The sequence below is a fragment of the Acomys minous genome (assembly GCF_964271855.1).
Source record: "Acomys minous genome assembly, chromosome: 12".
Classification (NCBI taxonomy): domain Eukaryota; kingdom Metazoa; phylum Chordata; class Mammalia; order Rodentia; family Muridae; genus Acomys; species Acomys minous.
Window position 1 is genome coordinate 40,578,252 of NC_140493.1, and position 27,830 is coordinate 40,606,081.

At 41.0% G+C, this 27,830-nt stretch overlaps 1 protein-coding gene across 4 annotated transcripts in view; it reads left to right on the forward strand.

Moving 5' to 3' along the window:
- Positions 1-27,830, forward strand: part of NSMCE2 (NSE2 (MMS21) homolog, SMC5-SMC6 complex SUMO ligase) — a 217,361-nt gene that overhangs the window by 62,347 nt on the left and 127,184 nt on the right. For 2 of the 4 annotated variants that reach the window (XM_084749150.1, XM_084749152.1), the window contains 2 exons: positions 13,110-13,214; positions 14,008-14,161. In XM_084749150.1, coding sequence (XP_084605276.1) covers positions 13,110-13,214; positions 14,008-14,161 — 259 coding nt within the window. Of the gene's footprint in view, positions 1-8,835; positions 8,881-13,109; positions 13,215-14,007; positions 14,162-27,830 lie in introns of those variants that run through there. The other 2 variants (XM_084749153.1, XM_084749151.1) reach the window with 2 other exon arrangements.

Below are 27,830 nucleotides of genomic sequence, written 5' to 3' on the forward strand. Positions count from 1 at the left end.
GGGAAGTGGGAGGAAGGGAGGGATGGGAGGATACATGGGATGGGCTAACAACTGAGATGTAATATGTATAAATTAATAAAAATGTATTTAAAAAAAAAAGATATCTGCATGAGAAGTTCATGGTGACGGTGGAAAACAGTGGCAGAAGTACTGTTCTCCATACAAATGCTGACGTGTGTGTGCTTCAGTAAGTCCACTTCAGTTAGGCTCTCAAGAAGTTCTGCAGTTTAGACTGCACTTAGGATGGGAGGAAGGAGAGGAACAGGGAAAGGACTGGTTCTTTGCTCCCAGCAGCTCCTCTTCAAAGTTCCCGCCATGTTCTGTGGATATCTTGCATACAAGTTACTCTCATCAATCAGTGATTTCAAAAACTCTTGTAAGACTTTTAAAATGATAAGCCAGGTACTGCTTATCAAATGAAATGTTTTGAGCTGCTCTAACAACGTGCCCTGAGAAGCTCATGCACGGCATGTATGCTCCACAGATCTGGAGGCTGGGAGCCTAAGCTCAGGACAGCAGCAGCTCAGCATCTGGTGAGAGCTCACTTTGTTCAGGCTCCTAAGGGCTCCGGGCTCCCTCTGATCATGGGCCAGTGTTGTTCCTTCATTAACACATCACATTCCAGAGATGGAGGAATATCAATAATTTTTTGTCATGCTGTCGTTTCCACCTCAGTTATCCTTTTTAGTTGAGCTTCCTGGTCTCGTGTCTAAACAGCCGTATGAAGTGCTGCGCGTACACTTCAGCATGCACCCTCACCTTAGAGTTCAGCAGACAGAAGGGCAGCCCAAGACTGACAGTTACCTTGAGCTCTCAGGGTAACACACCTAGTGACACATCCAGAGGTTGTGGTCTGATGTCCCTTTATGTGACCTGTCTGTATTAATTACTGTTCCTTGCCCTTCCTTTTTTCCCCCTAAATATTTATTTGTTATGCATATAGTGTTTTGCCTGCATATGAGCCTGCAGAACAGAAGACGGCATCAAATCTCATTATAGATAGTTGTGGGCCACCATGTGCTTGCTGGGAATTGAACTCAGGACCTTTGGAAGTGCTCTTAACCTCTGAGCCATCTCTCCAGCCTTTCATAACACATATCTGTTTTGTTGTTAGCCTCTGGCCACTCCTTCAAACCCACTTTGAGGTTTGATCGGATCTCTCTGGCCTGAAAGGACTTCGCTATATGCTTCCCTAACACTGCTTCATCATTGGGAGCTGGAACCTAGTGTTTCCTTCCAAGCCACCTCTTAGCTGCGCAGCTCTCTTCTTGTCATTCCTCCTTCATTGAGCATATAATTGTCCAGAACCAAACTTAAAAGTATCTACTTCTCAGGCTTTCACATCAATTTAATCAAGCAAAACACCAGAGTAGTCCAGTTTCACAGCCCATATCTAGACTAATAACAAAGTAATTTGAGCCTTTCCTCAAGAAATAGTTATTTCTACCTTTTTAAACACATAATTGGAATCTGACCACCTCTTACTGTTGTCACCCTAGACCATGCCATTCTCACCTTTTGCTTAGACAACTGCAGCAGCCTACTAACTGGCCTTCTTCAGCCACCTCTTCTTAAACACATGCTCATCACCAGAGTGAAAAGCAGACCTGCTCACTCCTCCGCTCCCTATAAAGGCTAATGCGAGCCACCATCTGCTGTATCCTACACTGACCTCATTCCTGGCTGTCTCTATAACCACTTAGACTCCAGGCTCACCACCTTAATTTCTTTAGATCCCTATTAGCTTTATATTGAAGCCATCCCTGGCCATCCATCACAGAAGAACTTACCTGCTTCCATCTTGTTTGGTGTGTTATTTTTCCACTCAACCAGAGTACAAGCTCTGCCAGGGCAGGGATTTGGTCTCTCCATTATATTCTCAGCATATCTTGAGCAGGTGTGGCCCCTACTAGGCTCGGGACATAGTTGGTAAAGTCCACAGTAGAAGTTAAGTTCTAATCTTAGTGATTTAACATACCTACCAAAATAAGGACCCCCACCACCAACACTGAGCTCTGTGGGCACTCACGGTTAGACTACCCCTTAGTCTTGGCTTCCTGTCCTGAACTAGGTGTTATTTAGTGCTCACTTATCTTCCTGTTTATTTGGGGAGGGTTAAATGGTACAATCACTGTCACCTGCCTGCATATCTCAGGACAGAACAGATAAAAAATGATCTAAAGCTAAAACCACGTGGTTGAAGCTGCCAAGTTCTGCTACTTGCTGAGGCTGGAACATAGCCACTTCATTCAAATACATCTTCACCAGCTTTCTGTTTTCGATAGTTTCCTTGTTATCTAAGCTTGGCTGCCCTGAAACTTGCTCTGGAGAGCAGGTTGGCCTCAAATTTAGAGATCCCCCACCTCTGCTTCCGTAGTTCTGGCATTAAAGACCTGAACCACCACACCTGGCCCTGAGCTTCCTTGGAAGTTGGAGGCTTAGCTGGGTGGGATCTTGGCAACTCCATTTATTCCCTTTGACATCAGGAATTTCTTTAATTTGTTTATCTCCGTGAACACGGAACTTAGCTCCATTCCTCTTCCTGGTGCCCCCTTTCTCCTCCAGCTGTACATTTTCTATTTTTCTTTGCTCATCTTTCTCTTTTTCATTGTAGATTTCCATAAGTGAACAGTAATAACCACATGACAGAGTCAATAGCTGGCTGTTTTGAGTTTTTTTCTGCTAGACCAATTAATCCATAATTCTTCAAGTTAGCCTCAAACAGACTTTTTGGACAAGGGCAGAAAGCAGCCACACTCTTCACCAAAATATCACAAGAATAGTCTCTAGGCCACTTACTATTATTTTTTCTCCTTTAAGACCTCTTAAGCTAGGTCCCCACAGTTCAGATCACCTCAGCACCACTATCTTCCATGTTCTTACTAATATGGTCCACTAAACCCCACTTGAAGCATTCAACTGATTTCTTAATCCAAAGTCCACATTTCTCCAAACAAAAGCACTGTCAGGCTTATCACAACACCACAGTCCCTAGTACCTACTTCTGTCTTTGTTAGAGTTTTACTGCTGTGAAGAGACACCATAACTACTGCAGCTCTTATAAGAAAACATTTCACTGGGGCTGGCTTACAGTTCAGGGGTTTAGTCCTTCATCATCAGGCAAGAAGCATGGTACATTGCAGCCAGACATGGTACTGGAGCCAAGAGTTCTACATCTAGATCCACAGGGAGCAGGAAAAATGACACATTTCTTCCAGCAACACAACACCTACTCCAAGACCCCTACTGTGGGGCCATTTTTATTCAAACCACCACAACTGTTTTTCTTTCTCAAGAACTGGAGTGCCACAAGCAAGGGCCAGGGTGGCATCTGTATTTTTGCTACAAAGAATTTATGTGTGTTCCCAAGTGAAGTAGCACTAGCAAGATAAGAAATCTCCTGAGCCTACTTATGTTCAGGAATTCCAGGTGAGTTCAGCTCACCCTCCTGGATGTCTGCACTTTTCTTTGAGGCTTAACTTTGCAGAAACACATGTCAACTTTCTTTCATGAAAAGGTCTGCTCTGTTCTCTATTCAATAAGAGGAGAGAGGAGAATAAGACCTCAACTACTATTTTCAGCCCCAAATTGGATACCTATACTGAGCTTCCTTTGTTTACATTCCCTGGGTTCGCAATAACTACTGAGCTACAGCTTATTTTATAAACTTAGGGGAAAAGGAGCATGAGAAAGCATAAGGGATTAGTTTAAAACATAAATATGTACACATCAAAAAAGGGGAAATATGATTAAAACTAGTCTTGGTGGCATTTGCCCAGTGTTCCAGATGCTGAGGCAAGACTTACACAAGTTTGAGTCTAGCCTGTTAGGAAAATAGTCCCCCCACCCACACCCACACACACCTACCCTAGATTTGGCCCTCAGTCCTGGCCCACAGTTAGTGCTTCTCTCTCCACTGCTCACTCCATGTTCTTTGGCCCTTGCCAATTCTCAGTGGATGATACTGTGGTTTCCACTCATGAAAGCCTAAGACCTTGGTTACTCTTCCTGTATGTAGTGGTTTCTGTCATCCGTTATCTTTTACCACTAGATACGGAAAAACTAAAAGAGACACCAGAGTCACACCCAGATTTTCTTCTGTAGTAGCAATCCTGATTACCCTTGACAGTCACAGTTCATTGCCTCAACCAATTTTTAGCTCTTTCTTTCTTCCTCCCTCCCTCCCTCCCTCCCTCTTTCTTTCTTTCTTTCTTTCTTTCTTTCTTTCTTTCTTTCTTTCTTTCTTTCTTTCTTCTGTCTGTGCCATGAGGGGCTCAGAATTACTAGGCTTCTATTTGAATTCCCAAATCGGTAGAGGCATTGTTGAGTTCCTGGACAATCCTTCTTTGCTTGGGTTCTGAGACTGCCCAACCAGTAGAACCAGAGTTGCCATAAAGTAGGGTGGGGTGGGGATGTAAGCTGATCACTAGTTGTGACAGAGAGGAAGAGTTGTGAAACTAGCCCTTTCCCCCAGCCTGTCCACTCTGGCTCTAGGAGAAACAATATCTGCTTTTCTCTGGTTTTCAGTATCAACAGAATGCCGCCTCACCTAATCTCATGAGGTGCTTGAGCTGAGTCTTCCAGAGATGACTTCAGCATCTCTTTGTGGATGATAAGATCATGGTAAGAACCATGAGTCCTGTTGGTTAGTATCGACATGCATCTTTGAGACATTGGCTGCATCATGGATGTAGAGGCATGGGGATGGCAAAGACAGTTCCAGGTCAGAGTGTCTTTTCGTGTGAGAACTCACACGTGACCATGAGTGGTTTGGATATTTGCCTGAAGTCCTTCATGTTTTCACAGTGTTGATAGTCTGAAAGGGAGACTTGAGTGAGCTGGTCCTTTCTGCCTCGCTTTGGCCTTATAAAAGATGTTTCACTGCTGTGAGCTATCTACTCCTTGTGACTGTAAAATTGACATAAAGATGTTTTTTAACTTGAGGCTTTGAGCCACTTGGAGTTAAAAATATGGGTGTTGATTAGCAATAGCTACAATCCTCACCCCACTCTGCCTTAGGTATGGACTCTGTTAGACTGAGCACTTAAAAATATTGTCAGAAATGGTGCCCTCAATATTTATTTCATCGGGTGCTCCCTAAAATCTGATAAGCTTCTTTCCAAATACTTACCATAGTGTATCGTAATCTCTCTTGACTAGTTAAAGAATACTTGTATCCCCCACTAGATCCTAAACTCCAAGATTGTAGCAGAGACCAATTAATTTGTTAATCCATATACCTCCCAATGCCTAGTCACAGGGCCATGTGTAACAGGTATTCAGTAAGTCAGTAAATTACCGAGTGGATAAATACATAAATAAACAAACCATATATATTTCTTTAAATGTTGTCAAAAGAATGCCTCCAAAACAAACAAGCAAACCCTGAGAAGTGAGATCAGCATCTCTGTTTGTTCTCTCAGGGAAGTGAGAATTGTCAAGCTGTGTCCTGAGTACACCAGTTGTTCCTGCTGGTCCCAGTTTTAGAGTGGGCCTGGTGCCATGAGCAGCGTACTGGGGTGATTCTCAGCAGTAAAAGTTCATCTGCGCTCTTAGTAGCAGATGCCGGAAGGTGGCAAGCTGCCTCATTTGGCTGCCGTCTTCTGAGTGTACTCTTAATAGGGCTGGTCATTAGAACAAGATCAATAGCATTTGGTCTTATTTGACCTTACTCTTTTTTATTTTTTATCGAAGCAGTTTGAAGGAGGAAAGGTGTCCGTGTCTGATTGGAACTGCTCAGTGGAGCTGTTACAGCACCTTGGCAAATTGTAAAGTCCACTTGATGTGTCACAGTGAGCCACAAGGAAGTGTTTTCTCAAATGTGTATAGTTAGAAGTCAGGCTCTTGCTAAATAACCATGCTAGGAACCCTACCAAACTGCAAATAATTTGGTCCTGTAGAAGGTAGAGTAAATTGTACAGTAGCAAAGGAAGCTTGCATGAGATGAAGGAAACAGTCTGTGCCAGCCATCATTAAACACGTATGTATATTTCTCTAGCATGGAAAGAGTATAGTAAAATATAGAAACTAAAGCATGCCTCCCATATTTACATGCAGTAAGGGTATCCACAGTGAAAGCATAGTGAGTCTGTATTGAGACATACCTTTTAATAAAATTTTCGCCATACAGGTGGAGACAGTGTTGGCCTATATAAATGTACCCTGTGTGTGACCATTTGGGTTGGTGGTGTGTCATAAGTGTGGGCTAGCATCCATAAATGCTTCAGTGCCTAACATTCAGTTGAGACTCAGTAAATATTTGTTGAATGGGCATTCTGGGAACAGTTGAGCCAGTTCTCTGTAGATTTCTAGCATGAACCAGGCCCGATAGCTTTAGATCCACCTTACCACAAATCAGAAATGAGAATACTGAATCTTCTCTCTAAGCAGAATTAAGAGCAGATTTTGTTTGCTAATGTGTGCTGGGTGAACTTCTAAAAGAAGACTGGAAGGCTTTGAGAATTTGGTGTTTGGAAGCCAGACACCTAACTGGTCATTTGAAAGTCAATCAATCTATCTGAGACTCTGGGTTCAGTTACAGGAATGATTAATCTTATACTAGATTCTCACATGATTCAAGAAGTGTGTGAATGACTCAGTCCATTAATATCTTCCACTCCTGTGATCTCCCCTCCCAGTGAGATGATGCCTGTAAGGCAGTTATGGTAATTGCAGGAGGAGGAGATCTTGACTTTGCCCCATAGCAATAAAATGACACACTTTTGAGTAATTACATATGCATACAGTATTTTACAGAAGAAATGAGGTATATTATCATTTAATATCTGTATTAATATTTGTGTTCAAGCATTGTGAAAGTGGTGCACAGTTTCAGTATGGGTTACAATTAAGTTCCACCTTTTATTTCTACCAGTACTTTCTCCCCCTCCCCCAAAAATACCCCTGGCTTTTGTTCAGAGGAAGGACTTTCCACCAGAATAATTAAGTCATCTCATTGAGCACCTGTCCCTTGCTGACACGGAGGAAATGCTGCAGTTACAAGCAGCCAGGATTGGGTGTGGCTAAAGGCCCAGAGAGATGGCTCAGCAGGTACCTGCTACCAAGCCTGACAACCTGAGTTCAATTCCCCAGGCCAACATGATGAAGAAAAGAAGAAACAATGCTCAAAAGTTGTCCTCTGGCCTCTCTACATGTACAACGTAGCATGCACATGCCCACATACATGCAAATAAGTAATAAAAAATAAAATGCAACTAAATATTCACAATTGATTTTTGAGCCTAAACTGGGCAGTTCATTGAAGAGTGTTTGGTTGTGTGTGTGTTTTTGCATTACTGTCTCATCTATTTGAAATGATTCGTTGAACAGGGTCTGGGTATTTGGCATGAGCTTTTGTGCTTTGCTCTACTCTTGCCAGAGTTGCAGATGACTCAAACTGAGTCGTATGGACACTTCTCAGTCTTTATTTAGCTCAACCCCTCTGAGACATTTGACACATCTTCAAATTTCTTCCCAGTTCTTTGGTTGTCCTTTTTGACTCTTAACAAGTTTTCTTTTTTAACTCTTCTAGTTGCTTGTTAAATGTGGTGTTCTCCAAAGTTCTATCTTGGTCCTTTTTCGTGTTTCCATTTATTCAATCTCCTTGGTGATCTCATTCATTTCCATGGTTTCCATTAAACTCTATTTGTGGAGCCGTCCATGTGGGTGTCTCCAGTCTTAGCTGAGTGCCCACCTGTGTTTCTGCCTCTTATCATGATACAATGGTAATCATGACAACAAGGACAGTCCTGCATCGTAGGGTACTGTCAGGCCGCTGAGGGCCTTTACTCTCAGTAGCTTGTGAAATGAGCTGTTATTTTCTACCACTATGAAGGAATCAGAGTTGGATGCACATAGTGGCTTTTTAGAGGTCACACAGTCTAAGTCCAGAGCCCAAATTTTTAATGTTAACACCTAAATTGGCATGTCTAGGTGGGTTTTGTATTGTTCTCTCCTACACACATACCTTCTGTTGCCTTCTACCCTACATGAAAGAACATGTCAGGGGCTGGAAATGGAGCTCAGTGCTACAGCTCTTACCTAGCATGAAACAGGTCCTGGATTCATTCCCAAACACTAAACATTCAAATTCTGTAGACACACTTTGTTAATTTATTGTTGGTTGGTTTTTTGAGATAGGCTCTTAGGCGGCCTATCTTGGCTTTAAACTGTGTGACCAAGGATGCCCTCAGACTCCTTGATCTTCTTGCTTCCGCTTCTTCATGCTGGGATGTCAGGGACTACATGAGCGTGCAACCATGCCCTATGTACGTATGTCGTTTTAAAAAACAGGAAATGCCCTTTATAAATCTGATTTCTAATTTAAAGTCCAAAGCCTGTATTCCTCTGTACAGCAGCCATATGGCAGCTCTTTGGTTTACACTGCCACGACTGTTCCCTGAACCGTCTAAGCATGTCAGGGCCTGGTAAAGACCACTGTGCACAGATGGCCATGCCTTTAATCCTAGCACTTGGAAGACAGAGACTGGCAGTTCGAAGCCAGCCTAGTTTACAGAGTGAGTTTCTGTGTTCCCAGGTCATATCTATATGGTCCTTGATTTTTTTTTTCAAGTGAGAGCTATTACTTGCTTGCTCTTGATGTTTTTCATCTATGTTCCCCCATTGTTTCTCCATCTTTAAACATGTTAAAGTGTCTGTGCTGATGTTGGCAGGAAAGGAATGCAACTTTTGATCATCTACCACATGCCAAAATTTATAGAGTTTTGCTGTCTCAACGCCACTGGAGTATATATAGCTGGTTCCTGATAAAGAGATGACAAAAATTCAAAGGTTTCCAGAGGATTGTCTAAGGCCTCAGCCTGAAGTGGAACAAGGTCTGTTCCAGGGTCCATGCTCATCGTACACATCTCACCTGAAGCTGTGAGCATCCTCTGTTCAAATGGCACATCTGCCTCTCCTTCCCATGATTTGGCTCCTGCTGCTTTTCTCTTCCTCACCACTAAAATCTCAGAACTCTCTTAGTTCTGGCTGGCTTGGAAAAGGGAAAGAGGGAAAGAAAGAATCAGGAGTGAGGAATGCCATAGAAGAAAGGACAGTTTTTCCTAAGACAGTGTTTATTTTGGCAAAAGGGAAACAAGAAAGCTCAAGTTGAAATCACTAAATCCAACACTGAGTGTCCATGCCACGCTCTTGTATACCACAGAGCAGCTACTGACTGCCTAACCTGCTGGCCTTCTTTCATGCAAGGGTCATGAATGCCAGCTGTCTCACAGGTGTTCAACCAATGCTGGAGATGGGTCGATTACAAAAAGGCCAAATGGGAGATCAGAAAAAGAAGCAGTCTTTGCCCATCCGTCTGTAACTATCAAGCCCTTGTTTTAGAAAAAGGGAAAGCTGATATGATACAGTCATGTAAACTCTGCTACTTGGGAAGCTGAAGCAAGAAGATTCCAAAGTTAAGGTGTGCCTGGGCTTCAGAGGGAGTTCAAGACCAGCCTGTGCCATTTAGTGAGGCCCTGCTTGAAAACAAAAAAGAGAAAGATCACTCAGGGTGCAGCTCACTGGTGGTGTTGGTCTAGCACCTGAGAGCCCTTGGACTTATCTAGTACCCCAAAGGAAAAAGGAAAAGGAAGAGATGCATAAATAAAGTGTTCCATTGCCATGTGTATGTGTGTGTGTTATTGTAATATATATTATATAAAATTTTAGAATAAATAGATGGGTGGATGGATAGATGATACATAGATGGATGAATGAAATATATGTGCTTATGCTTTGAATATTTGACAGTTTTCATAAATACCAATAAAATGAATATTATCAGTTTCAAAAGTTTTACTTAGCCCTGAAAGGGTCGAACAGTTTATTCTTCAAGGTTATTTGTTTGTTTGATTGTTCATTACACATTCATTCATTTATTGTTCATTGTTTTTTATTTAGTCTCTCTTTAGCCCAAGCTGACCTTCAACTTCCTCTATACCCTAACGCTATCCTCAAACTTGAGGCCATCCTCCTGCCTTAGTCTCCCAAGTGCTGGGGTTACATATGTGTGCACGTGTGTACCATTTAGTCGAAACAGCAGAAACGATATGGCTTTGGTACAGGGCTGTGGATTGTACTTAGACCTTGCACCGTATAGACAAGTGCTCTACTTCTTACAACGCCAGCCTATGCTTCAGGGTTTTGAAACAAGTGCCCTTCATTAAACAAGTTATTTCTATACCAACTATTCAATTTTGATTTTTAATTAATTTAAACTTTAACCTGCATATTTATCACTATAGAGAAACTTAATAACATGTTATGGAATCCATTTGAGAAGTTGGAGACATGGCTTAGCAGTTTAGAGTCCTTTCTGCCCTTTCAGAGGACCTGAGTTCAGTTCCCAGCACCCACACCAGGCACCTTAAAACCACGTCATTGGTTGGATCCCTCTGGAGATCCAACTCCCTCTTCTGGCCTCTGATGGCATTGCATTTATGTGTACAAACCCATACTCAAACAGACATAATAACGTTAAAAATAAGTAAATAGAGTAGTCAAACATTTTAAGTATTAATCAAGAATTATATACATGATTTTATTTCCACAAAAATGAATAAAGAGTAACTTAAGATCCCTGAGGTCATTAAGTAGACATAATCCAACATGACTAGTAACAGAAGCAGAAATGAATACATAGGCCATGTGTTGGCATGGGAGAAGGCAGCTTTGTACATTGAGAGACCCTGTGGTGGCACAGAAAAGATAGCCTCCTGTAGAGGAATGTTGCTTCAGAACATGATTGTTCTGGCAAGAGATCACATCCAAAGACCTTCTAAGGCAATGTGATCTGGCTGGAATACAAACACGCCTTTAATCCAGGAGACAGAAGTACACAGATCTGAGTTCAAGGTCAACCTGATATAGAGCAAGCATCAGTTAAAGAAAAGTGTAGGTCCAGGCGTGGTAATACATACCTTTAATCTGAAATGAAGGTAAAGTTAGTTTGTAGAAGGAAGCACCCATGCTTGAAAATGATGTCTAATTGAGTGGCAGAAAAGGTGACAAATCAAAGAAGATTAGACAGGATAGGATACACCCAACTCTCATGAGAAGAGAGAGGAAAGGGAAGCTACTTAAGAGACAGTTTTACCAGGACAATAATAGAGAGATGGATTGCTGAGAGAGAACTCAGGTGAAGACAGAACGAGCCAGAAAATGAGAAGAAGCCAGAAAATTAGAGCAGATTGCTGAGTTAGTTTGAAGCCAAGCAGGGCAATTCAGGGCCGAGAAAGAAGCCAGATTAAATAAGTCAGCTGGGAGAAGAGTTTGAGCCAGAACAGCTGAGTTGAACCAGCCAGCCCAGAGCTCAGAAAGAACAAGTAAGAGGGAGTTTAGTCAGCAGTAAGTCTCAGAGGCTGAAAACATTCTAGGACTAGGTTAGATTGCACAGAGGCTAGAAGCTTCCCAGCACTAGGCCTAGGTTAGCAAAAGGCAGCAGTACACCTCCCAAGACAGTAGTTGAGCCAGGAGAATAAAAGTTGGTTTTACAGCCTCCAGTAGTGGGAGGAGCATGTGTGGCATAGGAGAAGACCACTTTATACAGTGGGAGGACCATATGAGAGCCCCAGAGAAGATGACCACATACAGTGAGAAGTCCACATAATGGCATGGAAGAAGATGGACTACCTACCCTTCTGTCCCCTGATGTTGTATTTCTGGACTTTGGAACTGTAAAAGTAAATTCCCATTGCTTAAACCACCTAATAAACCCTGGTGCTTAATCATGGCAGTTTTGTCAAATTAGCACATGTGGTGAGGTGGGCTTATACATTATATCTGGACATGTTATATCATCAGTGAGTGAATGAACTTTGTCCTAAAGAAGAAAAAAAAAGGCTACCTTTATTTTCCTTGTACTAGAATAACATACGCAATCCGTTACCCCCCCCCCCAAAAGGAAGAAAGAAAGAAAGAGGGAAAATTTTTCCCTTATTTCTCTTAGAAACATGGACAAAATAAGAAACCATTCGTTGCATTGATTGACACATTTGTTGCAATAATTGATACATCAATTATGTTCTAGGCTATCATTCAGATTGCTTGGGTATATAGCAGGTTCTCTGCACTGGAAATGTGTGCCACACGCAGCAGTGGACTTACATAGAAGATGTCTGCTATGGCAAAGCTTTCCAACTTCCTGGAAGTTCTGGCTATTAGAAAAACATTTAAATCACTGAATTTGGTTTATTCTGGTGTTTCTAGTCATGTCTCGCATTACAGTCTTGTTGACTGCAGATGATGATGCTTATTGCCATCATCACTCTCCACGCACTCCCCTTCCCACCCAGTCCTCTGCTTAGTGCTTCCATAGCTGTTGTAGTTAAATCATGGGAACTACAGAAATTACGTTTGCAGCCAGCCAAGACCACACCCTTCTCCGTGCTGCATGAGGCAATTATCAGCTGTGGACAAACTAAAGCCCAAATTAAAATCCCATACTTGGGATTAAAACAAAAACATGTATATATAACATAACTGAGTTTTTAAAGTAACCAAAACTTTCATTACAAACCAGTGGTCAAGTGACACCAGTATAAGACACTGTCTTCCTTCCCTCTCTCACATAAGTGTAAATTTGGGAAGTTTTTGGAATCCTGCTTACATTGTCATTCTTCTGAGCTAAGAAATATCATAGCAGTTAAGCAGAGGCAGCCTCCCGATTGGGAGGGTTTTGCCTTCCCAGTAAAGGTTTATTTGTGATGTTTGTTTTGTATTGTGACTTTGTGGTATTCCTTGCTTCAAAGGACTGCCAGGATCCCTTTCCCATTTGAGCAATAATATGTACATAGAGAACTAGCTTGTTTCTAGCAACAGCATTTGAGTTTAACTATCAGTGAATTTGTAAGAGTATTCATCAAGATCCAGGTAGTTGCTTTTCTGGCCATCCTCCCTGTCTTTTGTCTTACAATTGTCCCTGAGGCCTGGGTAGTAAAAGCTAAATTGCTTACGATTTCCTCCTCAACAGAAAATAGTAAGATGTTTGAATGGGACTGTGTGGCCTTACCAGGCTTCTGCAGTCAGAGATTGCTGAGTGATAATTGGTAGTGGGGATGCAGGTAGTGCAAACCTTTTAAGACAACAGCAAAATTTATATTACTTCCTAGAAGAGGAAATGGCTTTCCTCAGCTTTCCTGAGCCATATCCTGGAAGAGTGGATCCAACCACAGAGGTCTCCCACTGCACTGCTGACATGGAATAAACTGTTCAAAGTAAGGCACTGTCAGCTATTCTATAAAAACAGTGAAAACCACAAGGTGTGGGCAATACTCAAAAGAAAGTGAGTAGGAAGAAGAACCAGGATTCTAAAAGAGTGTTGTGCTGCTACTGAATGTTTGTTCTGCAGGAGATGAATATCTAAGTTAATTAAGACAAACTCAACAAGATAGATGCGTAGAGATGTGACAGTGCAAACACAGCCAAATGGTAATTGCAGCAGTGAGTACCTACAGAGTGTTCACAGTCCAATACCTTTGATATTTCTGCATGGCTGAAATTTTTATAATATTTAGGGGAGAAGAAGATACATCAAGAGTTTGGCTTTGAACAGAACAAGTGGGATACTCATTCCTTGTTAGGCCAGGAAACTGGAAGGTCAAGATTGAAGCCTTAGTTTCTGTTGTTAATATGGGGATCACTGTCACCAGCTGGTCAGGGGCTAGAACAGGACACTGAGACTAAAAATGGAATAACTGCTGTTGCATGTAAGGACAGGCCGGGCTGAGCGAGGTGAAGGGAAAACTGTGATGCCCAGGTCTGGGCCACTTGCCGCTTCTGCAGCATTCAGCAACTTACTGGACACAGTGACAGCTGTGTGGGATGGCAGGGACAGTACAGCTAGCACACAGGGTGAAGGAGTCCCCTCACCTTTTCTGAGTGGTCTAGTTGTCTTTTGGGAGGATCTGCTTTCTTTCATACTATCTTTTGGATTAAACGAGATTAAAACAGTTATATAGCCCGTGTTGATAACACTTGTCTCTAACATATATGAATTTGTTGTCTTAGGTAAAAGAAGAACGTCCAGAAAAAGTGCCAGATCTAAAATTACTAGTGGAGAAGAAATTTCTGGCTTTACAGGATAAGAACTCGGATGCCGACTTTAAGGACAATGAAAAGTTTGTACAGTTCAAGCAGCAGCTGAGGGAACTGAAGAAGCAATGTAAGTCACCTGCTTTGCTTGGCTTCTTGAGTTGAGGGAGCTGACCGGGGAGCAGTCCCGGAACAGGTTCTGTGGCATTCGCTTCTCTGCTTGCTCCATCCCCTGCCTGAGTGGCTTGTCTTGTTGCAGTTTCGTGTTTGTCTAATACTGATTCCAGTCTCCTGTCCGTTTTTGAAAGCCAACAGTTTCCACAAAGTGTCTCACTGCTGGGCAGGGGAACTGGGGAAACAAAGCAAAACTGAAAACCATTTTATTCACAAAATGATGGTAATCCTTCAATACAGATTGCTGTGCCAAGCTCTAAAGCCCGTGTGGTCCTGTTTGCTGCTGGGGAGTGGCACTGGGGCAGCTTCCTCAGAGGGTTCTTTTCAAACACAACCAAATCCCTCTGACACTGTACCCTTGGGGACTGTAAAGTCCTTGCAGTTACTAAACTGGCTTCTATTTTAGGTGACTGTTATATGTGGGGTTTTTAATGGGCATAATTTTGACTTGAAAATGAGAGTGAGGAAAATAATTCATCACATGCACACACACACACACCTCTTATATCAGAAATAATGTATCTTCTGTGTGTGAGGAGCCAGTGCCCCATCCTTTCCTGTTTTTCCATGTGGTCATCAAAATAATGTTAGTGAATTGGATTTTTTTTTTTTTTGGTCTAGTTTTGTAGGTTTCTTTTTGTTTTGTTTGATTTAGGATTGAGACTTGTATATTCCTTAAAGAACTGTACAGAAAAGCAAAATAGCTTGTTTTTCTTTTTATCATTAGTGCTCTTTCACATTCGTCTGTATACTGACAGAGCAGGCATGTTATATGTGACATAAATTCATTTTGTGTCCCTCTATGTACTCAGCGTAGCGCTTCGTGTTTTGAAGTAGACCTTCTTTTAAGTAGAGTGTTTTCTTTAAATTGGTGCTGAGATCTCAAAAATGACTGAGGAAGCTGCTTCTCTTTTGTCTATTTTACAAATAACTTGTTTCACAATTTCTAACATTTTGCAATCATGATGAGACTATTGCTGTTCTGTAGATTTAAACAGTAAGCATTTCCCCACTGTTTGGTTCTTTATTGAATATTGTCACTACCAAAATCTTTCTCAAGTAATTTTGTGATGTTCTCCCAAATAGAGAATAACTCCCAGAAGAGAGAGGATGGGGCTTGCAGGTTTTATGTTTTCCATAACAGACAACACATTCTTTAACTTTAGTGTGCTTGGATCCAGCTCTTACAGACCTAATGCCAATCAGGGTCTCTTCCTTTAATGGTATTTTATAATAAAACTGAGAAGTAAATATATAAAAATATGTTTCTTCCTCCATTGTTACTTAGTCACAAAGTTATTGGTCCATAAAAGAAATTATATCAGATTTTAGAGTAATATGGTCTTGGGAAAATTTTCTAATCAAGGACATGTGATGCAATCAAATTAATGTTGGAATTGTGATCATTATTCTTTTTAATACAGGGAGAGAGAAAAAAAGAGAAGAGAGATGTGTTTCCCCAGGTCCAGCCATACATATCATTTGGGTAGTTAAATGTAATGACAAAGTAAATTTATACTGAAAAGTATGCTTCCTCATGTAAGAGTTCCCCACGTATTGCAACACTGGGATTAACAGAATTTTCCCTTTAATTTCCCCTGAAATGTTATTTTAAAAGTTCTAAGTCTTGAATAGCAGGGCAAACAAAATATCAGCACTCTTTTAAAGTGCTACATCAGATGCATATGTGATGCTTGCAGAATGAAACTCATAGCTCAGTGTTTTGAGCACTGCCAGTTAAACTTGCACCATGTCCAATAGATTTTGTTGTTAGATTTCATTCTACTGTGAGGGCCTGACTAGGACCAGGATCTCACAGTGCTTGTGAGGGCCACGTGACTTATCAAGTTGGTTAGTTCATCTATTTTGAGATACGTTCTAGAGTTAAGGGGAGTAATAATGTCTTGTTTGTAAAAATTGGAAAATAGTTGCCTGTTTCGATGAAGTTAAAGCTGTGGCAAGAGCCCTGCAGGCATGGTGGTGTATGCTAGTAATCCCCGCACGAGGCAGGTAGAGGTGGGAGGGCCGATGCTGTAAAGAGTTGCTTTTTCGTGTAAACAACCATGATATTTTCTTCATATTCCTCGTTTAGTTTTTCAAATCATAATCCAATTAAAGAAATGTCAGGTAGTTGTTGAATGAGGTTTGGCCAAGGTGGGGGTAGAGGTGGTGGAGTCTGGTGGGCAGGACTAGGTATGCTCTACTGCACTTAGTTCACCCTGGTATAGATAGGCAGCAGCTGCTCAAGCTTTGTGAGGTCCTTCCATCCCCTCAACGTACTGGAGATGTACTTTTCGGAGTCCCAGGTCACACGTGTGTGTGTGTGTGTGCGTGTGTGTGCGCGCGCGCTAATGGCAATCAGATCCTAATGGCAATCAGAACTGAGGATTAAAAAATAATAATCTATTTTTAAACCATTTTTAATTTCATTATTTAAAGTCTATTTAAAAAATCTATGCCCATTATGTGTTATGTATAAACAACATTTAATATGAAACATACTGTTCCCCCAAACATAAGGAAAATTTAGTGAGACAAAGTGGCATTGTTTCCTATTTTGCAAATTTCAGCTCTGGCCCACAAAACATCTGGATCCTCTTTCTTGCTTTTGCATTGCTCTGTAGCTAGTCCTTGTTTTGGTTGAAGGAAAGTAAAATCTCACACACTGGTATAGTAGTTGCATTTTCAGACCACCAGAAATTCTCATCTTGAAAACATCAGATATGGGCTGTCTGTGATACAAATTCAACTTGCAAATTAGGGATAGTTTTGTAATTGTAATTATTGGGATTTTTCAATTGTTGTGAGTATCAAAACAGGGATAATACTTAATGCTGTGAAAACAACATGAAAACCCGCTTCTAGTGTTTACAAATAGGTTGATTACAGCGCAGACGTGCTCACTTGTTTATGTATGGTCTGTGGCAGCTTTCACAATGTCACTGCAGAGTCTATGTTGCATCACAACCCACGGCCCACAAAACTTAAAATATTTACTATCTGGTTTTTTACACAGAAACTTCACTGATTCCTAATCTAAACTACATCCAGCATTTCTTAGCTTTTGTTTTTGTTTTTTCTTTTTTAACTCAAGATTTCCCGCACCCCAAAATACCATAAGTTCTTACATACGTTCAGAACACTTTTAAACACCTGTTCTACATTAACCCATGTAGTCGATAGTCTCATATTAATAGAAATCTTAAATTTACTACTTGGAACAAACAGCATGTACAAACATAAAACAATGTGAGGACCATTAACATAATAAATTACAATCAAAGAAAGTGTCAGAAACAAGTATTATGTAATTTGAGGAAAGACAACATTTTATCTTGCCTGCTCTTACTGCCTGTCATCAATAGGGGCTCTGTGGATCAATATATTCTAGAACTTCCTGAGGTTGGGTTTAGGCTGAGCAGGAAAGAAGATACTGACTGTTACAGTGGGAAGCAGGAGGCAGTGCAGGTGCTAGCATTTATCATTCCTAGAGCATAAGCCTTCTGGCTCGGACGCGCCTGTTGAAGGACAGGAATGCGGTAGTGAATATGTCGTAGAGATGAATCGAGCATCAAATCCAGCTTCTTTGAACACATCATTTTCATCTCTTGGACATCCAGCATGGCCTTTTGTGGTTACTTTCCTCATCACTGTGGTAAAAGCACCGGCAGCAACAACTGCAGGGAGGAAACCATTATTATGGTTCACGGTTTCAGAGATTTCAGTTCGCGTTGTGCACTTAGAGGTCACGACAGCAGTAGCATGTGGAGAAGGCTGGTCATTTCTTGGCTGATGGGGCAGGGTGAAGGGTCCTTGCTTGCCAGGAAAGGGCCTCAGACAAGATACACCCCCAGATCTGATCCTGGTGACCTACTTCTTGAAGCTAGGTCCCACCCCCTAATGTTTCCAGAACCCCACTAAAAGATGAGAGCATTAATGTTCAACACATGAGCCTTTTGTGGAAAGTTCATACTTAATCCAGAATACTTGTATGTCAGAGAGAATTATGTCTACCCCAGTTTATTTCTCAGGTTGTCACCCGGAGTATGTGAGGTATTAGTTCCTTGCAAACTCTCAAACTCATTTACATTTATTATCAAAAGAGCCTAGTATAGAGCACAGTAGAAAGAATACAGTCGTAACAGCCATCATTCAAGCTGCATCCTAGCCCTGACAAATTAATCTTTTATAGGTTCTTTTTGATGGCAAGTTAAGACACCTGTGTAATATGTGTTCATCTGCATTTGTCCTCTTCCTTTACTATGATTGAAAGTCATGTCCAGTCTCTGTATTGTACCCACTACATGAAGTTCTTAGCACTTGTGGATTAATGAATCCACCTGCAATTGTTTGAATACCTGCATATGCATGACTGCTCTACATACATTGCTGTTTGTTTCTCATCACTCTTCAAGATGACAAGCAAGTAATCCAATTTGCTTTTGACCCATAGTGCTAAAGTTTAGGTGGTGTTTGAATGATACCAAAGCCTATGAGGGTTGGTATTGTTTGTTTGTTTGGCTTATATTGCTTGTTTGTTTGTTGCTTTTGCTTATCTTCAATTAGACTGACCTTTAAAATATCTGTTTTCCTTTCTCTTAACTACTTCATTTCTTGAGAGATGGACTTGTAAAACTGTAAAGTAGTAATTCATGTGGGTCACCAGATCACGGTGAACTGATGTATTTTAATCACTCTGGCAGTGACATTTAGAAAGCAGGGAGACAGGATGCAGCAAACACTGTATATTATTTATTCTTTTTCTCTCAGGCTTATGACCTTGACAGTGCATTCAACACACAGGTCCTCAGAATGCCATTTCCTTTGTGAATAGTTGCTGATTTCTTTTGTGAATAGTTGCTGAGTTTGGCAGAGGAATGGGATATTCATGATATCACAAGTTTACAGCAAGTTCTGTGAGATACGATTTCAAGCATAACCAACAATAATAATCTGACACATGTATCGTCAACTCAGTCTTTACAGTATCTATGGGGGAGAGGAAAGAATGAATACTTCAGGTTCTGTTTTTAGCAGACTGGGCACAATATGAGACTCTTGGAGGTGACACATCTCCCCAGTGTTTCAGTCAGGAGGCCACAAAGCTGGCAGGTACATTCACAAGGAAAAGAGAAGTTTTAGAATGAGAGATGGCTACAATTCAAGTTAGTAAAGGAAGGCTCCCTTGTCAAGGTACAAATGAGTCAGCGGCAAGTTTGAACAACTGGACTGTGGGTGTTTCTCTCGTTATGACTTTTATGAGGGTGCTGTCATTCATGCTAGGAGGCAGCTGGACTCTAGGAAGACCAAAGCCTCAGTGCTTCAAAGCTGACAGATGTTATACTTATGAAAATAATTATATTGTCAAACTGTAATTCCAGAAATTAGAAAGATTTAAGTTTTGTAATCTATTTGTAATTGGAATGTCAGGCAAATTATTAAGTATTTCTACTATATTAAGGTTTTGTTTTGTTTTTAAAGACATGCATATATTTGTATTTCAGCAAGATGTTTAAATCCAATCTGGAAGCTCAGTGTATGGCATGTTACTATATTTGCATAAAGGGTAAGATTCAGTTAATCAATCTGAAACTTTAAAATCAAACAGAATGTGTTAAGTTAATGATTTTTATTTGACTTTGAAAAGCACCTGTAACTGAGGATTTATCATATGCATATGGTAGCAATCACAGGGTCAGGGCAGAGTGGAAACATGACTGCAGCTGGCCCATGTGCCCTGGAGCTCATAACAGAGTACACTGCTAGTGACAATATTGGAAGTCAAGGCAGCTAGTGTAATCTTGCACATTCAGAAAAATAATGACTTGCTACATTAGTTTCAGTTTAAGGTTTTAAGACACATTTATTCATGTGATACAACAATGAAGACACACTGTTAGAAGTAGAAAGGCTCCTGTGTCCCCTCTGGCCACTCAGTTTTTATCTCTGGTTCTCATATCCTCATTCAGGAGAATGCTTCTTTCTTTGAGATGATGGAGTGTGACATGCTCAGTTGTCAACACACACACATTGCCTCTGTATAACCATTCAAATATATTTTCTTAGAATTTTCCTTAGGTAGATGTTCAGAAAGAGCAGAGCATAATTAATTCAGTGGTACCCCTTACAATATTATTTATAATTAACATATAAATAATATGAATGGCTAACAGTAGGCTAGTTAAATAAACTACTCTGTATTATTAATGCAGAATATTTACATCTAAAAATAAATCTAGGAATTAAATGCTTATGGTATTAAGAGTTTTTAGATGTAGGATACAAGTTCAATATCAGCTCTAAGCTTGTTAGCTCATGCCTAGATGCCAGTACTTGGGAGACGGAGGCTGGAGAATTACTAGGTTTAAACAAACTTGGGCTTCATAATGAGTTCCAGGGTAATGTGTACTACATACTGCCTCAAATAAATAAATAAAAGTTTAAATGTTTAGTGTGATTGCATGTAAAGTCGACTTTGTCTTGGGGTAGTGGCACATTGCTATAATCCCAGGACTCTGGAGGCTGAGGAAAGAGAATTGATACAGGATTGAAACCAGCTTGCGCTAGATAATGACAGCCTACCTAAAAAAACATTCAAACAATTTAAACATAAAGTAACTATTAAGAAAATGAGTAAGCAGCAGGGCGTAGTAGCACACACTTTTGATTCCAGCATTTAGGAGCAGAGGCAAGAGGATCTATGAATTCGAGACCAGCCTAGTTACAGACCTGGTTCCCGGACAGCCAGGGTTATACAGAGAAACAAGGTGTTGACAAACAAACAAACAACAACAACAACAAAATAAAAATAAAAAAGAAAGAAAAAGAAAAAAGAAAGAAAAAGAAAATGAGTAAGGAAACTACAAACTGGTACTGAATATTGACAAACCAATTATCTTACAAAGGCTAGAGAGCCTCTCTATGAGGAACAGGAGCATAATAGGGAGAAAAACTTCAATACAAAATCCAGGAGAGACTTGAAGACCTCACAAAGGAATGTACAGAAATAACCAGTTAGCATGCACCAAAGAGTCCTGCCAAACCCACATTCACAAATAAGCACTGCTGGGTGCCGGTGTGACTTACCCCACCTCTATCCTCCATTCCAAGAAGTGTATATGCACCAACACTCCGCCTTCTAAAAGACTCTACAATGAATAAGAAACAGAATCCTTCCATTCATTAACCACCACTGCAAGCTAGGACTGACAAGAATGCTTGGGAAGTTGCTTTCTTAGAAAAGATGAATGAAATCTGGGGACATAGCTTTGGACTGAAGTGCTTAGCTAACATGGTCAGGTGGTGGGCTGGAGCCTCTGCCATGGCTGAGGGTGGAACGGTACACTTATAAATTAAAACAAAAAGCATCTTTCTTTCCCAAGATTGTAAAGGCATTAAAAGAAGAAACAGGTATCCTTTTACTCATGCTAGCATGTGGACTCATCTGAGCATGCTCCTCCTGTGCCCGCCTATTACCAAGTCAGTATTCATCTATTGCTATTGGCTTCTTTGTCAGTGCCTTGTCACATTGTTCTGGAAGTAGCAGAAAGCATCAATGGCTCTTCTAAACCACTGTTAACACTTTGTGTCTGTTGATAGAAGGGGTACAGTGTTCACCACAACCTCTGTATAAGGCGTGTTTTACTTTAAAAGCTCATGCATTACTTAACAGCAGTGTGAACGAGTAGGTGGACACACTGTCCTTTTCAACAGATGAGGTTCTGCAGGATTACGTTTCCTGTACAGTTCTGTCACCAAAATTCTTTTTGTCCCATTATAATTTATACCCTCCAACATCCCCAGCCACTGGCAACTGCTGTGAATTTTAACTCTTTCACAATGATGTAGAAACAGAACCGTACAGCCTGGAGCCTTTTGAGTGGCTTATTTCATTTACCAGCTGCATGGAAATCTACCATTGGTGCTGTAACATCAGCAGCTTGTTGGTGATTTCTGCGGTGTCATCAGCCGTATGGGTAGTGCACTTTTTCATTCATCCATTGAAGAGCATTTCTGTGGCTATCACTTGTGGCTTTTGTGAGCAAAGCTGCTCTGAGCATCAACATACAGGCTTTGATGTGGGTGTAGGTTTGCATTTCCCTTGAGTGGTAGGTACCTAGGCATGACATTGCTGACTTGTATGTTAAGTATATGGTGTTTGACTTACAAGAAACTGATCAAATGTTTTCCATCATGCAGCACAGGAAGGTTCTGGTTGCACATGAGTTAGACTGTTTTAAGTTTAGTCATTCTAACTAGTACTTGGTGGTATCTTACAGTTTTAACTTACCTTTCTGTTTTTTTTTTTTTTTTAATTTCAGTTGAATTTTTTTTGTTTTTGTTTTGTTTTGGTTTTTCAAGACAGGGTTTCTCTGTGTGATAGTCCTGGCTTTCTTGGACTTACTTTATAGACCAGGCTGGCCTCAACCTCAGAGACCTGCCTGCCTCTCCCTCCCTAGTGCTAGGATTAAAGGCATGCACCACGACTGCCTGGCCCTCCCTGTATAGCTTTGCCAATTCCAGGAACTTACAAATTTAAACTTTAACGATAATGAATTGATCCAGTTTCCTTTCACTATAGGACAGCTAACAAGCTTCTGCTTTCTATCAGCAGATCAAAACAAACTTATGAATCTACCTTGTGGATTAAAAATGTTATCTCTGGAGTACTTGGACCTTTTTGGAAATACTTTTGAAAAACCAGAAGTCCTTCCAATTCTAAAGCCTCAAGTACCATTAACTAAACCACACTATCTAATAGGGTTCCATCCGGCCCTCATACCATTCCTTTCCATCTTTGCCAGGATTTGAATACTGCCAGAACCTGTGTCTGTGGAGGACTGTCTACAGTCCCTCATTCAAGGAGCTACTACAGCTAATCTCCACTCTGTTGCCCACACCGTGCTCTTAGTAAATAGTAACACAGGCAGAATGGATGCTCCAATTATCTCTTACTTTTGTTCTCTAATCTGTTATGTAAAATCCTCTGATCTGTTAAAATGATTAGTTCAGTATGTATTTGTGCTTTAACAGTAACAAATGGGAGAAAGGGAAGCTTTTTTTTATATTTTCACAGGAAGAAAATGTGTATTACGTTAGCATTTTCAACTATCTGCCTCTGGAATTTTAATTAAAGCTGAAATGAACTTCGGCCGGGGACTGCGGGCTTAAAAAGCACATACCCTCCTGCAGAGGCCTGGAGCTCTGTTCCCAGCGCCCACATGATGCTTCACAACTGTATGTGCTCCAGTTCCAGGGACTCCAATGCCGTCTTCTCACCCCCAGGGACACCAGATACGCATGTGGTACACACATACATATTCAGTCAAAATACTAAATACAGCTTTAATCTTACTGGGAAACCAGAAAGAAAAAAAAGAGTGCTTACTGCAAAAGCAGGAAGAATGGAAACAAGATCCCAGCATGCACATCTACAACCCTAAGACTGAGAAGGTAGTGACAGGAAGATCATTGTGACTTGCTAGCTACCAGCCTAGCTGAAAAAAAAAAATCAAGAGCTCCAAGTTCAACAAGGAACCCTACCTCGAAAGAGCAAGGCAGACTGTGATAAATGAGGACACTAAGCCTTGCCTTGGACTCCATGAGTGCATCCATATACAAGTGTGAACACACACCCCAATGTACACAAATATACAATATGCTTAGAAGTACAAAAAAAGTACTGTATTGTCAAAAGTGCTGCCAGGTGAGTCGAGCTAACTAAATGCCAAAGACCAGAATGTGGGTTCTGTGATTACAGAGACTGTTTTATTCATTCCTGGTGTTTCTCAGCACTCTTAATAAGGCTCTCTGATATAAGAATATAGCCAGGTGAGCACGCTTAGGCAGGAAGACTGTCAAGTTTAAGTGACTTCTGGAGCAGACTGACACAAGGGCACACTAAAGGACTCCAAGTGATTGTCTTAAGGCCAAGCTCTTGAAGGTGGGCGAGGTCTCCAGTTGTCACTGGAAGCTTGTTTATACAATTGTGACTCAGGTCTAACTTCTTAGGGTCTTTTCAAGCAGAGCATAAGCACATCAACTGGGCAGGCCTACAGTGAGAAGCCTGGGGATGCTCCACAAAGTATAGAAGGCTCTTGCTCAGGGGATAATTGTTTTTGGATATGTTAACCGTTTTGGTTCTAGACTTTTCAAATTCTGAAGTCTTCCCTGGTTTGAGTGTTGAAAGTGGTGTGTCCACATCACAGCCTCTAGGAGCCGTCTCATAGCTGAAAAGAAAGTCCTTAAACTGCCAGGATTGGCCTTACTCAGACAGATATCCACAGGAGGCTCCTTTAGCCGGACAGTGGCTTTCCCTCTTCCACAAATGTGATGAAGAGCTGCTCAGTGTTGTCTCTTAGCTCATGGTGGGTTCCCTGCCTGTGCTTGGTGGTGGAGACTAGCAGGCAGGCTCTGCTCCCCAGACTCTGTTCTTGCCCCAGGCTACAGCTCACTCCTGTGCTGGCACAGGCCCACCACAGCCTTGAGTCCCCAGTCGGGTGAGGGCCACCTACGGACCTCCCCTCACAGTGCAGCCCGATCCCACTCCAGCAGTAAGCACTCTTATACTAAGTCTTTTATAGTCCTAAGGAATACATTTCTGTGTTTGTTATGCTCAAGTACTGCCCTTCAGAATTTGTATTAGTCATTTCTGGATAATTATTTCAACTCGTTTCATAATTTACATATGTTAGTAACATGGCTAAGGCTAGCGACCACTAGAAAATTTGAGATGAGAAAATATAAGTTGAGATTGTGTCCAAACAAGTAATAATTTGCATTTTTATTAAGTCAGTGGAATTTTATACTCTTGGAAACTATGTGTATATGATATAACACTAATAAGAATATACTAACTAGCGCACAAAGATGTAGAAGGATTAAACAAGATACTGTTTTACTTACTTTGATTTACATTTAAAGCTGGTTCATTTATTTGATGATTTTTATTCATATCTAAAATGTAGAAAGATAAACATTTTAAGAGGTTTTATCAATGGCACGAATTCTTAAGTACAAAGAAACAAACTCTTAGTGGGTTAGTCATTTTCCTAAATTGCTAAGAGATTTTAATGAAGGGTAAAAATGTTGCTAGACTGTAAAGTAGTGAGGAATACCCCAAAATTGGCAGGGTGTGAACAAATGTTGATAAGGGAAGAGATCATATTTTCAGTTAATATTGGTCTTGACATCTTTTTCTTGACAGGGAAGCACAGACTGAGTTCTTGATAGTTTTATTAAATGGGTATGTTCAACCATACCTATAATCCTAGCAGGCTGAGGCAGGAGGATCGCCATGAGCTCAAGGCCAATTAGACTATATAATGTAATGAGTTACAGGTCAACTAGGCTACAGAGTGAAATTCTACCTTTTAAGAGAAAAGGACAAAAAGGAGTAGTGTTATTCATACTGTGAGCCGGTCTGTGCTCAGTGTGAAAACATAACTATAAGCAGATGTTGTAGAGTGTATCACTATTGTGTGCCATGTTAGTCTTCAGTATGTCAGGGATTTTTTGGAAGATACACATTAGATTGAACTGGGGAACATGGACTCTACTGTCAGAGCTTGATTATTTAGTGAACTTCATTTTAAAGTAAACGTGGCTTAGTAAAATGTGTTTATATACACACTATGTGTATGTGTGCACACATGCACATGCATGCATGTGCCTTCCTCTTATATCAGGCTTTGTTTTGTTTTGGTGCTGGGGATCAGGCCAAGAACAAGTGTTGTATCCCACTGAGACATATCTCCAGCCCATATTAACAGCTTCTGTTAATCTACTTCCAGACTAATCTCCCCCAGGGATCCTGCACAGTAAGATCTAGAATAGAGAGGGGAAGGAGGCAAAAATGTTTTCCTGGAAAAGTGGCTCTGAAACAGAGCTGAGACCAGCTTACATGGCCTCCATCATCAGCCTAGTACACCCTGTGACACATCCAGGTCACATGCTTCTTCCTTAGGAAAGATTGACAGCAGACTTAGGGTTATGGAAGAAGTAATTTGAGGTACAGAGAAGCCCATATTTCCCTTGGCTCTTGCACCCACCTGCATGGCTTCCTTGTTAATTTTTTTTTTCCAGTGAGTAGGCAACTACTCTGTAAGCATTGGGCCAGGCTTCAGAAATAGAAACAAGTAATTGATGCCTCTCATGTGAGAGGCAAAAGAGATTGTCCGATGAGATTTTGGAGTCTTATAACCTGACATGTAAAACCTGGAGAAGAAAAACTGAGTATAGTAGCACACTCTTCTAGTCCTAGCACTCAGGAGGCTCTAACAGGAAGATCAGGACTTTGAGGCTAGCCTTAACTACATAGCTAGTTTGAGGCCAGCCTGAGTTACATGGGACCTAATCTCAAACAAAATAAAACAAACAAACCTGAGAAGATATTTAAAATCTAAGGAATTGGATAAATGAAAGGTCTTTAGCAGTGCTTTCCGAGATTAACTATCGGTAGGTTATTGTAAATAAGTAAAACAGTATTTTCAGGTTCAGATAAATTCATCAATCGTCTCTTCTGTGAGATCCCTTCCTTCATCTTTAGTACAGTTTGTGTTGGCTGGAATATCAGGTAAGTGAGAACAGACCTGTCTCCTTTCATATTCTGCACCCCTAGAAACTGGCACACGACTATGACTTAGTTTTCTTTGAGGAATGAAGACCTAGAGAAGATTATGTGTTTGTAGTTTCAGGATGCTCTCCCCTGCCCTCCTTCCACGGCAGATTTCTTGACACATTCCAGTCCTGAGCATGAGAAGATAACGCAAGGCCTTGTGTCCTTTTTTTACCAAGGTCACATTGGCAGGTCTGGGCAGCAGTCATCTTTCAGTGCAGTGTGTGGCTGCCAACTGACTGGAGATACCATACTTCCTGGCAATCTTCCCTACTCAGTCTGACCGATAAGTCCTTGACAGAAGATTCTGCCTGCTTTTCTTAGGTATCACTACACTTTGTCATCATTTCAATTGTATATGTAGGAAACTTATAATACAGCTCAAGAAGTTTGCATTCCTTCCTTCAGCATCAGCCTTGATTGACAGGGTCCACTATTTCTGTTAGGTTGTGGCACTGATTTGTTTTGTCTCCCCTCCAGATCATCAAACTGGCCATGGTTCTCACATTGGTAGAATTACAGCCAAGAAACTGTGGTAGCATATTCAGTTTTATTTTCCTTCTGCTTTAAACACGGTGTACTAAAAGAAAAAAAAACTTTCTTGCAAGAGATAGGTAAAGGGACAGGAGAGATGACTCATCAGTTAAGAGTGTTGATGGTCTTGAGTTCAGTTCCCAGCACCCACATGGAGCAGCTCACAACTGTTTATAACCCCAGCTCCATGGGACTTAACACCCTCTTCTAGCCTCCACTGGCATTGATATTCACACACACACACACACACACCAACAACCAAGAAACCTAAAAAAAAAATCTTTAAAGGGATTATCAGCAAGGGCTGGAGAGATGGTTCAGTGGTTAAGAGCATTGTCTGTTCTTCCAGAGGACCTGGGTTCAATTCCCAGTACCCATACGGCAGCTCACAACTGTCTGTAACTCCAAGAGCTGACACCCTCACACAGACATGCATTCAGCCTAAACAGCAATGCACATGAAATAATGAACTGTG